The sequence below is a fragment of the Trichechus manatus genome, unplaced genomic scaffold, assembly GCF_000243295.1.
Source record: "Trichechus manatus latirostris isolate Lorelei unplaced genomic scaffold, TriManLat1.0 scaffold00031, whole genome shotgun sequence".
In the NCBI taxonomy this organism is placed as follows: Eukaryota; Metazoa; Chordata; class Mammalia; order Sirenia; family Trichechidae; genus Trichechus; species Trichechus manatus.
Genome location: NW_004443967.1, coordinates 4441667 through 4454851, shown reverse-complemented (window position 1 = coordinate 4454851; position 13185 = coordinate 4441667). Strand labels below are relative to the sequence as shown.

The 13185-nt window shown below is 40.0% G+C and overlaps 1 protein-coding gene across 2 annotated transcripts in view; it reads right to left on the bottom strand.

The window, feature by feature from the left end:
* PLEKHS1 (pleckstrin homology domain containing S1) overlaps positions 1 to 8856 on the bottom strand; it is a 14648-nt gene extending 5792 nt beyond the window's left edge. Inside the window, exons 1-7 of one of the 2 annotated variants that reach the window (XM_012555153.1) lie at positions 8773 to 8856; positions 8560 to 8666; positions 7591 to 7725; positions 6549 to 6624; positions 5591 to 5707; positions 3615 to 3740; positions 699 to 805 (exon numbers count right to left, since the gene is read on the bottom strand). In XM_012555153.1, coding sequence (XP_012410607.1) covers positions 699 to 805; positions 3615 to 3740; positions 5591 to 5707; positions 6549 to 6624; positions 7591 to 7725; positions 8560 to 8666; positions 8773 to 8775 — 671 coding nt within the window. In that variant the 5' untranslated portion in view covers positions 8776 to 8856. Of the gene's footprint in view, positions 1 to 698; positions 806 to 3614; positions 3741 to 5590; positions 5708 to 6548; positions 6625 to 7590; positions 7726 to 8559; positions 8667 to 8772 lie in introns of those variants that run through there. The other variant, XM_023729891.1, reaches the window with a different exon arrangement.
* Between the last annotated feature and the right edge of the window lie 4329 nt (positions 8857 to 13185).

Below are 13185 nucleotides of genomic sequence, written 5' to 3'. Positions count from 1 at the left end.
GGACTAGAAGGCAGGAGGGGACAGGAAAGCTGGTGATAGGGAACCCAAGGTTGAGAAGGGACAGTATTGACATGTTGTGGGGTTGTTAACCATTGTCATAGGGCAATATGCATACTAACTATTTAATAGAAACTATTTTGTTCTGTAAACCTTCATCTAAAGTACAACAACAACAAACAAAAGAATTATCTATGTGAGATCAAATTGACAACAGCAACTCAGAAGGTTTGATGGGAAGCCTAGGGGACAGTGAGTTGAAGACAATTGTGATGGAATAATTTGGAAAAGGACAGTGAGAACAGCAGCACAACTGGAAGAATGTAATCGATGTCACCAAATTGTACATGTAGAAATTTTTGAAATGGTGTATCTTTGGCTATGTATATTTTCACCAAAAAAAAAAAAAGTTCCTCCAAGGTCGAGAAGGGAGAGTGTTGACATGTCATGGGGTTGTTAACCAATGTCATAAAACAATATGTGTACTGACTGTTTTATGAGAAACTATTTGTTCTGTAAACCTTCACCTAAAGTACAATAAAAAAAAAATTAAAAAAACAAAAACCAAACAAACAAAATAACATGCTAAACTTGATGTGTAGTAATGTTTTTGCATTAGTGTATTAACTATTTAAACGAACTGGCAGTAGCTGTTCTATCACATTAGATTAGCTAATAATATATATATGAGTTTTACTTACCAGGATTTCATTGACATGTAAAGATGCTCAGTTCTCTTGAAGACCTTGTCTGGACTATCAGGTTCAATGGATTCACCAGAATCATTGGAATCAATAATATTATCCAACTATAGATAAGAGGAATAAACTTAAGGAGGCAGTCTACCAATAAGCCAGATACCTTTTTACTCCATTCACTATCCCTTACGTTATGGGCCCTGAGATAGTAAGAACATCCTCCACTGGATGAACGGTGGTGCTCATTCTGGGAATATCAACCAACCTCACCTACTGGAACCAGCAAAGTTTCTGGCAGACCCAAAGTCAATTTTCTTCTCCTGAATCCCCACGCTCCTGGTACAAGTTTTCTATTGGGTGAAATCGCTATTTATCTTTCTGTTTCATGCCTAGGCCCTTAGTGGAAGGAACTCTTTTCCTCAATCAGTTCTGCTGCAAAATCTTGTAGCCTGGATGGGTCACAGATTCAGACACAGTGCAGATCTGGCCTAGGCTGCTGTGCTCACAGGCAGCCCAAGTTGCTTCAGGAGGCTGCGAGGGTCCTAGAAAATACTGCCCTTGGGAAATCCTCAACTAGCCGCTTAGCTCTAAGACAGTCGTTTGGGGCAAGGGTTGCTCAAAAACCCTGAAGACCTTCTTCTTACCTATCATAACAAGCTCATCGTTAACCTGCAATTGGAATACTTCATTCCAGCCAACCTAATCTCATTACTCCCTGTACAAACTGCTATTCTGGTGCCCATATTCATGCTGTTTCCTTCACCTAGGATGCCCCTTTTCTTTTCTGCCTATTAAAATTGTGTTTAGGCCTGGCTGAAGTCCCTCAGCCTCCTCTGACCACTTCAGCTGCTGCTGACGTAACCCTTCTCTGAAATTCTGTTACACATTTTGTCCTTTATTTGTTTACTTTTAGCTTAGTATTACCTACCTTACTAGTATCCCATAAAGTACCTAGCAAATGCAAGTCATATAATTGATACTCAACACACACCAGATTGGTTGGACTATCACAAAGGACTAGTCGCCATCACTGTGTCCCAGGGACAATAGTGTGAGAAATTTTTTTGGAAAAGTAGGGTCCTATGGTCAAAGGAGATTGGGATATGCTGTATGTGGTAGCCTGTTTGGCTATTTATAACTCACAATTGCATACTAAAGGCTCTGAGAAATCTGCATTTCAGAAGCCTGTTTAACTTAGTTTACCTTGGTGTTTCTACAATTTATTTAACCCCAGGACAGTTCTTTTGTGTGAATACATGTTATGATCTGTCATGGATTGAATTATGTCCCCCAAAAATGTGTGTATCAATTTGGCTGGGCCATGATTCCCAGTATTGTGTGGTTGTCCTCCATTTTGTGATTGTAATTTTATGTTAAAGAGGATTAGGGTGGGATTGTAACACCCTTTCTAAGGTCACACCCCTGATCCAATGAAAAGGGAGTTTCCCAGGGGTGTGGCCTGCACCACCTTTTATCTCTCAAGAGATAAAAACAAAAGGGAAACCAGTGTAGAGGGGGGACCTCATACCACCAAGAAAGCGGTGCCGGGAGCAGAGTGCATCCTTTGGACCCGGGCTCTCCGTGCGGAGAAGCGCCTAGTCCCGGGGAAGATTGTCCCGACAGAGAGAGAAAGCCTTCACCTGGAGCTGATGCCCTGAATTTGGACTTTTAGCCTACTTTACTGTGAAGAAATAAATTTCTCTTTGTTAAAGCGATCTACTTGTGGTACCTCTGTTACAGCAGCACTAAGATAACTAAGACACCATCTTATAGAAAACCCTCAGTTTAGGAAATTCTACAGAGACCTCCCTCCCTCCATTTTGGTATTCCTACCTCCCACTTTCTTTCTCTTCTCTCAACAGTCCACTTCAAATATAGCTGCTGGACTAAAATTACCCATTGCCATCAAGTCGATTCTAACTCATAGCAACCCTTTTAGGATAGAATAGAACTGCCCCATAGGATTTCCTAGGTTTTAAATCTTAACGGACGCAGACTACCACATCTTTCTCTCAAAGAGTGGCTGGTGGGCTCTAACTGCTGACCTTTTGGTTAGTAACTGAGTGCTTAACCACTGTGCCATCAGGGCTCCTTGGGCTAATAATACTTGAAGATAATTCACTGCCTCTGTGTTGCCTACAAAATGAAGTCAATTTGATATTCAAGACCCATCATTGCCTGGCTCTTGTTTCTGTTTTACTTCCCATTGTGGCCATTAATTCACTCTAGGTCCCAGCCCAACTGAACTATGTACTATGCACATTTCAAATGCCATTTCTTCTCTGAAGCCTTCCCTGACACCTATGGAGAGAGAAAATGTGTCTTTTTTCTATTGTTTCAGAGCACTTTGACCATATCTCTTGGGTAGTATGATCATGTGGTAACTGATAAGCTGTAGGCTCTGAAGGCAGGAGTGATGCCCGGCTCATTACTGTAGCCACCACTCCTAGTACGGTACAGTTCCTAGCACACAGAAGGCACTTAGTGAAGGCTTCTAGTTGATTAATAGACTGATTGATAGGTACCACACAATTTATCACCCAATAACATTTGTCCATATTGTTCTTTCTGCCTAGAATGTCTTCCATCAACTTCCAAGTCCAAATTCTATCCATTGTTCAAGTAAAGTCAAATGTGATCTCCTTCCCTGGTCTTCTTGGCTGCAAGTCAGCTCCCCCTTGCCCATCCCTCATGAATTCCTGTGGAATTTTGTGAGCATCTCTCTTCAGCATGGAGCCCTTTTCTGTCTTGTGTTATGGTTGTCTCCTATTCAGGTGTCACCCTGTGAGTACATCATCTGTGTCCAGCTCACCTCTGAGTCCCCACTGAACCCAACTTAGCGTCTCGGAAACAGCACATGGCAGGGGCTCAGTACATATTTGTTGAAAGACTGAATGGTTAATGGATGGAAAGGGTTACCTCTAAAAGAACACTCCGGGGTCTAATATAATAACCCTCTTCTTCTTCATCCTGAGTGGTCTCTGCAGAGAAATCTTGTGAAAGATGAGCTTGCCTGAATCCTGGAGAACTTTTTTCCGTGAAATGCTAAATAAAAAGAGATGAAGACAGAATCTATGCTTTGCTTTTTCTTTGCAAGAGACAGAATTAAGCCATATGCTTTCTTGAGAAGCTGTAATAGATTAGTTGGATTGAGAAAATCAGAGTATCTTCCAATGTTACATCCAGAAGCCCACACGACTTGAACTTGCCTCCTGTCCTGGGTCTCCACAGATGCCATAAAAATATAAGCACATGGTTCTCTACCACTGGGAACTATAACTCAGAACAAGTGGTTTTCTCTCATGGGTAGTATTCTAAGTCACTAAGTTCTGACATAGAGTCCCCACCCCTACACCCCATCTTGTTCCAGTTATCATCCAGTGCCATCTGAGAAAGTAATCAGCCCAGAGTCAAGGCAATGCACCTTTCCTCTTCCTGCTCAATATTCCTCTTTTGTGTTCTGCTCACGTACTTCTATTGTTTCCATAGCAATACAATTTGGTAGTGCTGATTATGTGATGGCATGAATTATAGGCTTCGAGGTCATCTAGGTTCAACCAATTACTGCCTTCCCTCCCCCAATAGATATAAGATACTGTACTAAAGTAGCTGCTTTGCATGGCAGGAAAATTGTTATAAGTACAATTTAATTCTTCCAAGAACAATATTGTAGAGCAGGGGTTTTAAAAAAGATCCTGAATGTTTTCTAGTAAGGCCTTGAAAGAATGTTATTTAAAAAAAAAATAGATGTATTTAAGTTGCATCCATTTTTCTAGCTCCAAGCTCATGAAGCCAGGCCATGCTGAGTTGGGGGTAAAGAAGGGTTACCACTTAATCTCAACAACAACAAACAAACAACAAAGACCCAGCAACACAAACTTTACTCTTAACTCCAGCTGGTTGAAAATCACTGGCTCTGAATACATAGTGTGAAAAGGTAAGAAGACCAGTAGTGTTATCTCGGGCGGGGGTGGGATGGGGGAGGAGGCGGAGTGACAGCAGGGACATCATGAATAAAAAACAAGAGGCATTTGCTGAAAAGGACTAGCTTTCCCAACTCAATTTCATACCACCTTTGGTACTCATTAAATGAATAACTGAGATGAAGTGTTTGGCCTGGTGAATTTGATATGCTACAAAAAGCTTTTAAAATAGTTGGAGAGCTGCCCACTAGATAAAACAGGAGGTTATGCCACATTAAGATGGGCTTGGTACCCAGGGAGATAGCAAAGTCAATGGTTATGTCTCTAAGGGATGAACTATCATCTATGCAGGAGGAGAACAAATAAATCTCAGCCCATTTATTAATAATATCCAAAGTTAGAGAGAGAGCAAATCCAAGAAAGCTGAAGGTACAATGCAAATTACTTCTGAGGGCAAGTGTATTGAATTTACCCTCCTAAATGGACTTCACTTCTTCCTATATATAAGGAGAAGCATTTACCGATGAGAGTAAATGAAGAAAATTAATAGACGCTCTGCCTTTGCCTGAAGAGTACAGATGGTGCGGCAGGAAGTCAACTGGTGTTTTGAGAATCTTTTTACAGAGGTAATCTATGCCCTGTGTGTGAAGGAAGGAAAAGGTTGCCAGCCAGGCTTCTGTTTAACCAAAGGTCTCTCAGCCCAGTATACACAGATGCATGCCATGGAGCATCGAAAATGAATGGATGCATTTAGAAGTATGTGGGGACAAGCAGTAAGACTTGCCTGTGATATGGGAAACAGACTAAATAAATATAGGAAAAATGTTACAGCTGAGATGCATTCATACAGTAGCTTAGGCTTTGAGGAAGGTGGACAAGGTGTCAAATTCAACTGCTAATTGCCAAGATTTTGAAGCATTAGCTAACTTCCTGGAATGGTATCCTGAGAGAGAATGAGGTAACTCCAATTACCATGTTTGGAAGACTGATTCTTGAAGAAGTGGAGCTGACAGCCTCTGGTGTACTGGAAGGACCAAGAAGAGGGCTAGGGTCTGAAGTGGGCCGTTTATCACCCAACGAGAGACTCTCCTGATTATGAAAAAGGAATAGTGCAGTCAGGGCCTGGTTGATCTCTTGTCTGGAATAAAACAGCATTCTCTCTTCCCGTTGGGCCTCCTGCCCCTAGTCTCTCACTAAGACAAGAGCTGATCTTATCTTTCTCCTATTCCCAAACCCTTGAGGTTTCTCAGCCTGGCCTGCAGAGCCCCCTGATTTTGCCCTCAACCTGTCTTTTGAACCGTTTTTCCTTCTACACCCCATCTCCCGTGCCCCATTCTATTCTATTTGTAAATGTGCCTTCCATTCTCCTTCTCTTCTGTTTCTGTTATAAGCATAGAACAATCTAGATAACACATGAAAAACCACACCTAGAGGCCAAAGTTCCATTTATAAAAATCTACCCGAAGAAAAGATTTGTGTAAATTAGCAAAGGCCCTTATGAAGTAAATTAAAAACTTAAAGCTACTAACATTTACATTAAAAAGATATTTTATTAAAAATGTAAGATGATAGGTGAAAAACATTTTTATAAAAACCATCTTAGACTTAATTATAAGTCTTACTTATACCTTAAATAATAGTGATGGAAAATACTATAGTTTCAACTACTATTAAAAAAATGTACAGTTAAAACTTTCACTCCCCCTACCACGTGAAAATCTAAAGTGTCTGTATTTTAGTTCTCTCTCAAAACACTGAAGTATTTTTTCCTATTGTTAATCATAAAAATAGCAAGTACGTACATTTTCTCACTTATTTATTCCTTGTATTAATGCCAGTTGCTAAGGGGGAAAAAAAAGCTACCACTGTTGCCCTGTGAAAGGGGGCTGTGTTCAGGCGCCCTGTTATTTTATTAGCAATGTAAAGTCACCTCTGTATTTTGATGTGTTGCTTTTATATCCCAGCAAAATGATGACATGAAGGAGACCCAGTCTTTAATCTTCTCCCTGTTGACAGGAATAAATTTTCAGCCGGCATGTGGCAACAATAGCACCTGTGCTCCTTCTGAACCAGAGGAGGATTCTTTTATTCAGGTTTGAACAGGCAGTAGGAGCAGGCACCAGAGAAATAAGGATTTTTTCCTGAGTAGCTTAAATGACCCACCGCTCCTCACCACCTCCACACTTGCAGGCTCGAATTAACTCTCGTGCCACCTCTGCGAGGAAGCACAGAGAAATGGGAAGAAAAGTAGAAAATAATAGTAGCATGTAATCACAGGCTTTGGAGCTTTTGGCTTTGACACTGATTCTTTTGTGTCCCTAAGCAAGCGCCCTAACCTGTCAGTGCCATTTTTGTGTGGCTATCCAGGTGTGCTGCCTCTTAGGTGGGAATGTATTTGAACTGAATTCATATAAACCACATCTTTTTCCCCCGTTGACTCATATGACAATTTAAAGAAAACTTTTCGTGTTTTGAGCACTCTGAACAGATCAAGGTGCTTCATACTTTAGCTTTAACATTTGCAGCTGCCTCTGCACAGCCTCATCCCTGCACCTCAGCTTCCTATAGGCACCTTTGCTGGCAGAAGGGACCTCTCTTATAAACTGGAGACTCCTCCTGGGATAAGCCGAATCCCTCCCTAATATATGTTGCTTGTATAGACGTTTGTGTCTTGGGTTCTTTTTTTTGGTTGAGAAAAGTTATTTTTATTGCTCTGGGAGATGGGGATCTTGGGTTCTTTTACATGGACTGCATCTGGGGTGATAGTGACGTTTCAGGGTATTTTAACAAATAATGGAAATTGCCAAGATGGTGTTTAAGTTTGTGGCCAGGGGTTTTTGTTCAGAGGATGCTTACTGTTCATTCAAAGTGTTTATTATATATATAATATATATATATATATATATACATATACATATATATATACACACATATTGCACACAGAAGACACTCTGTGTTATCTTACTACTTACCTGTCATGGCCAATGAGAAAGTAATCCCTATTAGTGGTTCTGATGGACATCACCTCCTCAGGGTGGCATTTAAACATCTTCTGTACTGATTGCATTTTTTCATGGCTACTTATGCCAACTTCTACAATGGCATTTCTGTTAGATACAGACATAAAGTAGTAAGCAGATGCAAATACAAAATTAGGAAGAAAATAGACATAATGTTTTATAGGAAGATCCAAACTAGGCAAAAATGTTAGAGATACTTGATAAATATTTTGAAAATTGTTTTCTAAAATACTTTTACAAAATAAGTTTGACTTGGATTCACTCCCTGATTGAAAATACTTTCTTTAGCCTGAAGTTTAATTAAAACATTCCTATTTTAGTTTGATTCTTAGTTTCACAAATTATTATGTCTTTCAATTTTTTTGGTTCATAATTTCTTAAAGAGGATAAAAAATTAAATATTAAAAAAAATTCATGTTGACTTTATGAAATAATAATTTCATCTGCTGTCTCGCATCCACACTGTTTAAATAGTTGGAAAATGGAAAACAAATTAAGTGAATCAAGTCCTTCCTAATAGGATGCTTATTAATTAAAAATTTATCAACTATAATATGGAATACGAAATAAATATTTAGCTGTCATCTTTTCAAAATGCTTGCGATTTAGCTCCCTTTTAGTAACATATTGGAGCTCAGGTGGTGCAGTGGTTAAGAGCTATGGCTGCTAACCAAAAGGTTGACAGTTCGAATCCACCAGCCACTCCTTGGAAACCCTATGAGGCAGTTCTACTCTGTTCTATAGGGTCTCTTTGAGTCAGAATGACTCAATGGCAACTGGTAGTAGTAACTGGTATTGTGGTAAGTTTGAAGCCTTTGATCTCTTCCATCAATGATCTAAATTTTAATTTGCCTTCAACTTGTTCCTGCTTGACTTGTTCCTGTTTGCTGTTGTGAAAGTGTTCTTCGTTTGGATACGCACTGGTCAATTTCAACGGCTCCTCGTTGCTGATGGTCTTTGTAATAGGAAAGACTAAAGCCCATTTCCCTACTCTTTGACAGGACGAAAAACCGCCTTTTCCAAGAGCCCTGAAAAATGAAAAGGTTTTACGTCCCAGTTAAATCTCAGGGGAAGAGAAAGGAAAAATGTTCATGAAGGTGGTGGGAGGCTTGTTAAATTTTAGCTAATACTCACCATGGAAAAGAAAAGCTGAGGGGGTGGTGATTTAATAAAGTAATCTTGTCTGCAGACTTCATTTTCATAATAAAATGTAAACTGTTTGCCTAATAAAGGAAAGTGAACAGGATTCAGTTTGTTACCAGTAAATTTCTGAAAAGAACTGCTTCAATTGGAAAACACTGTTTCTCTCAGGAAAGGTCTTCAGATCACTCAGTTATGGGGAAAAAATTATTCATTTATAATAGCCTGAAGAGACAAAGGCCCAAATGTGTGATTCTTAATTTATCCACAGCTGGGGCCTTCATTCAAACCACACTGAGAAGCACTTTAATTCATCTCACACCCTTTCAGGCTCTCTTATTTCTGGAACATTCCATGGACTCTCTAGAAGTGAGCAAAGTTTGTCTCAGTCCCCATTGCAACACCAGCCACAGGAACAAGATAATTTTGCATTGCTCTTTGGCTTAGCAAGTAAAAACAAAACCATCTGCTAAGCAGCTTTGATTTTTTTCTATATTTAAAAAAAGTCTGCAAGAATTATGTAGTACTTTCATTATTTAGAAAGACATAATTAGTGTTACTTAAATTTTTTTTTTTTTTTTTTAAGAGCCTTGGTTTTGCTTTCACATCCAGGCTGTAGTTCTATTTTGTCCTTGGTTTTGGAAAACCCAGTCTTTGCTAAAGAATCAGAGCTTCTCTATTAAGTGAAAACAGAATAAGGATTAGGTCCCTGGGTGGTGCAAATGGTTAGCGTGCTCCACTGCTAACTTAAAGGTTGGAGGTTTGAGTCTACCCAGTGGGGCCTCAGAAGAAAGAACTCTCAATCTACTTCTAAAAAATCAGCTATTGAGGAGGTGGGGCCAAGATAGTGGAGTAGTCAGATCCTTCTGGTAGTCCCTCTTACAACAAAGACCCAAAAAAACAAGTGAATCAATTATATATGACAGTCTAGGAGCCCTGAACATCAAAGGCAAAGTTGAGGAATCAGACTGAGTGGCAGGGGGAGGGAAAGACAGTTCGGAAGCAGTGAGGAGTTGTCAGACCTGACCTGGTGAGAGCCTGGATCAGCTTGTGGTGTGTGGTAAGGCAGGCAGGCAGCAGCACTCGGGAGGCATTTTCCACACTGGGAGAGACCCAGCAACAGAGAGTCTACTGGGTCATCCAGAACCAGTGAGAAGCAGCCCTCGATTGCTGAAAGCTAAGTACTTGCGTCTGGCCTACCATGTGAATCAAAAACACACCCTTTTGGGAAAAACCTCTCTCTCATTTACCTCCCCGCTCCCTGCTCTGCACTGGGTCTGGGACCGGCTTCAGCAATTGCCGAGTCCCCTGGGCCGGAAGTAGGACCTTTTACGTGCCCCGAGCCATTCTCCCAGCCTTGGAGAGGGAACAAATTAACAAACAGGGGGAAAAAAATCTGCCAGCTCCCCTAAGCCAGGAACTCAGGGTAGGCACAACTCCTTTGCCTAGGCACAGGCATAAGGGGTCCATGGACTTTGAGTGCCTTTCTCATTGCAGAGACTTTTATGGGCCCATTTCAACAGCATCGGCCCTCATTACCACAGTACAGCAGGGTATATACCTGAAGTCTAATTTCAACTGTTTCAGCTGTGAAGTGATAGGTTCCTGACATTTGACACTGCTCTGCCTATTAAGCAGGGTCTTCACCTACCACATCAGGGGCCTGAGGACTACTGGCTCCACCATGCCACCTAGCCACCTGGGACAAACCCAAGAATAAGTGGTGCCCCCCAGTCCTTACAGCCAACAGGGCTGGGTGCTCATAGTCTGGCTGCAATACCCATCCACCTAAGTGTCCTAGGGAACAGGTACATGCTTTCCTCCCAGACACTTGGGTGTGGCCATCGGCCCCCTGCCTTGCTCAGTGTGTGACCCCCTGCTGCAGCCAGATGCCTGTACCTATACCAATCACCCATGCCTGTCTAGGACTTAGGTGACAGCCTGCATCACACACTTGGTAGCTGACTGCCTGGACACCTGAGCTGAATCCATACAGGGGGAGTGGGTGGACTCCTGGGCTCACATACTTAGTGGCAGTTCTGCCCACCTGGTGGCAGGGCATTGGAGCTTCAGGGGTGCTTGTGATCAGACTAGCTCACAGAAGCAGCCTATTTGGGCATATCAAAACAAAACAAGAAGCTAGGACACTGTAAACAAGCATAAAATAAATACAATAACTTATCGATGGCTTGGAGACAACAGTCAGTATCAACTACCATAAAAAAGAAGACCATGATGGCTTCAGCAAGCTCCCAAAATAAAGAATCAAGGAATTTTCTGGATGAAGAAGATTTCTTGGAATTACCAGAGGCAGAATATAAAAGATTAATATACAGAACTCTTCAAGAAATCAGGAAGGAGATATGGCAAAATGCAGACCCAGCAATAGAGGAATTTAAGCAGATTAGAGAAGAGCCTAATGACAAATTTAATAGGCTGCAAGAATCCACAGAGAGACAGCAATCAGAAATCCAGAAGATTAACAATAAAATTTCAGAATTAGACAACTCAGTAGAAAGTCATAGGAGCAGAACTGAGGCAAAGATAGTGAGAATTAGTGAGATTGAAGATAAAACACTTGACACCAACTTATTTGAGGAATAATCAGATAAAGGGATTTAAAAAAAATGAAGAAAACCTAAAAATCATGTGGGATTCTATCAAGAGGAATAACCTATGAGTGATTGGAGTACCAGAACAGAGGGGGATAACAGAAAATACAGAGAAAATTGTTGAAGATTTGTTGGCAGGAAACTTCCCTGATATCATGAAAGATGACAAGATATCTATCCAAGATGCTCATCGAACCCCACATAAGGTAGCTCTCAAAAGAAAGTCACCAAGACATATTATAATCAAACTTACCAAAGCCAAAGATAAAGAGAGAACTTTAGGAGCAGCTAGGGAGAAACGAAAAGTCATCTACAAAGGAGAGTCAATAAGAATAAGCTCGGACTACTCAGCAGAAAACCATGCAGGCAAGAAGGCAATGGGATGACATATATAAAGTCTTAAAAGAAAAAAATTGCCAGCCAAGAATTATATATCCAGTAAAACTGTCTCTCAAATATGACAGTGAAATTAGAGCATTTCCAGACAAACAGAAGTTTAGGGAATTCGCAAAAACCAAGCCAAAATTACAAAAAATACTAAAGGGAGTCCTCTGGTTAGAAAATCATAACATCAGATAAGAACCCAAGACTAGAACACAGGACAGAACAACCAGATATCAACCCAGATAGAGAAGTCACAAAAATAAATCAAAGCTAAAACACTGAAAATACGGAAACAGAGATGTCAATATGTAAAAGATGACAACATTAAAACAAAAAGGAGGGACTAAAAAATGTAGACATAGATTTTTCATATGGAGAGGAAGTCAAGGTGATATAAGGAAACAAAAGACTGGTATAAACTTAGAAACATAGGGTTAAATATTAAGGTAACTGCAAAGGAAACTAACAATCCTACACATCAAAATAAAAAACAAGAAAAATATAAAGACTCAGCAAATACAAAATTAACAACAATGAAAAGAAAATACATAAAGAAAAATGACTCAGCCCAGAAAATTAAGTGGAACAAAGAAAGTGTCAACAACACACACAAAAAGACATTAAAATGACAGCACTAAACTCATACCTATCAATAATTACACTGAATGTAAATGGACTAAATGCACCAACAAAGAGACAGAGAGTGGCAGAATGGATTTAAAAAACACCATCTGTCTATATGCTGACTATAAGAGACACACCCTATACTTAAAGACACAAACATACTAAATTCAATGGATGGAAAAAAATATATATCAAGCAAACAACAATCAAAAAAAGAGCAGGAGTGGCAATATTAATATCTGACAAAATAGTCTTTAAAATAAAATCTACCACAAAGCATAAGTAAGGACACTATATAATGATTAAAGGGTCATACACCAGGAGGACATAACTATAATAAATACTTATGCACCCAACAACAGGGCTCCAAAATACATAAAACAAACTCTAACAGCATTGAAAAGAGAGATAGACAGCTCCAGAATAATAGTAGGAGACTTCAACACACCACTTTCAGTGAAGGACAGAACATCCAGAAAGAAACTCAAGAAAGACATGGAAGATCTAAATGCTGCAATCAACCAACTTGATCTCATGGACATATATTGAACACTGTACCCAACAGCAGCCAAGTATACTTTCTTTTCCAAGGCACATGGAACATTCTCCAGAAAAGACCACATATTAGGCCATAAAGCAAGCCTTAACAGAATCCAAGCCATTGAAATATTGCAAAGCATCTTTTCTGACCATAAAGCCATAAAAGTATAAATCAATCACATAAAAAACAAGAAAAAAAAATCAAACAGATGGAAACTGAACAACACCTTGCTCAAAAACTACTGGG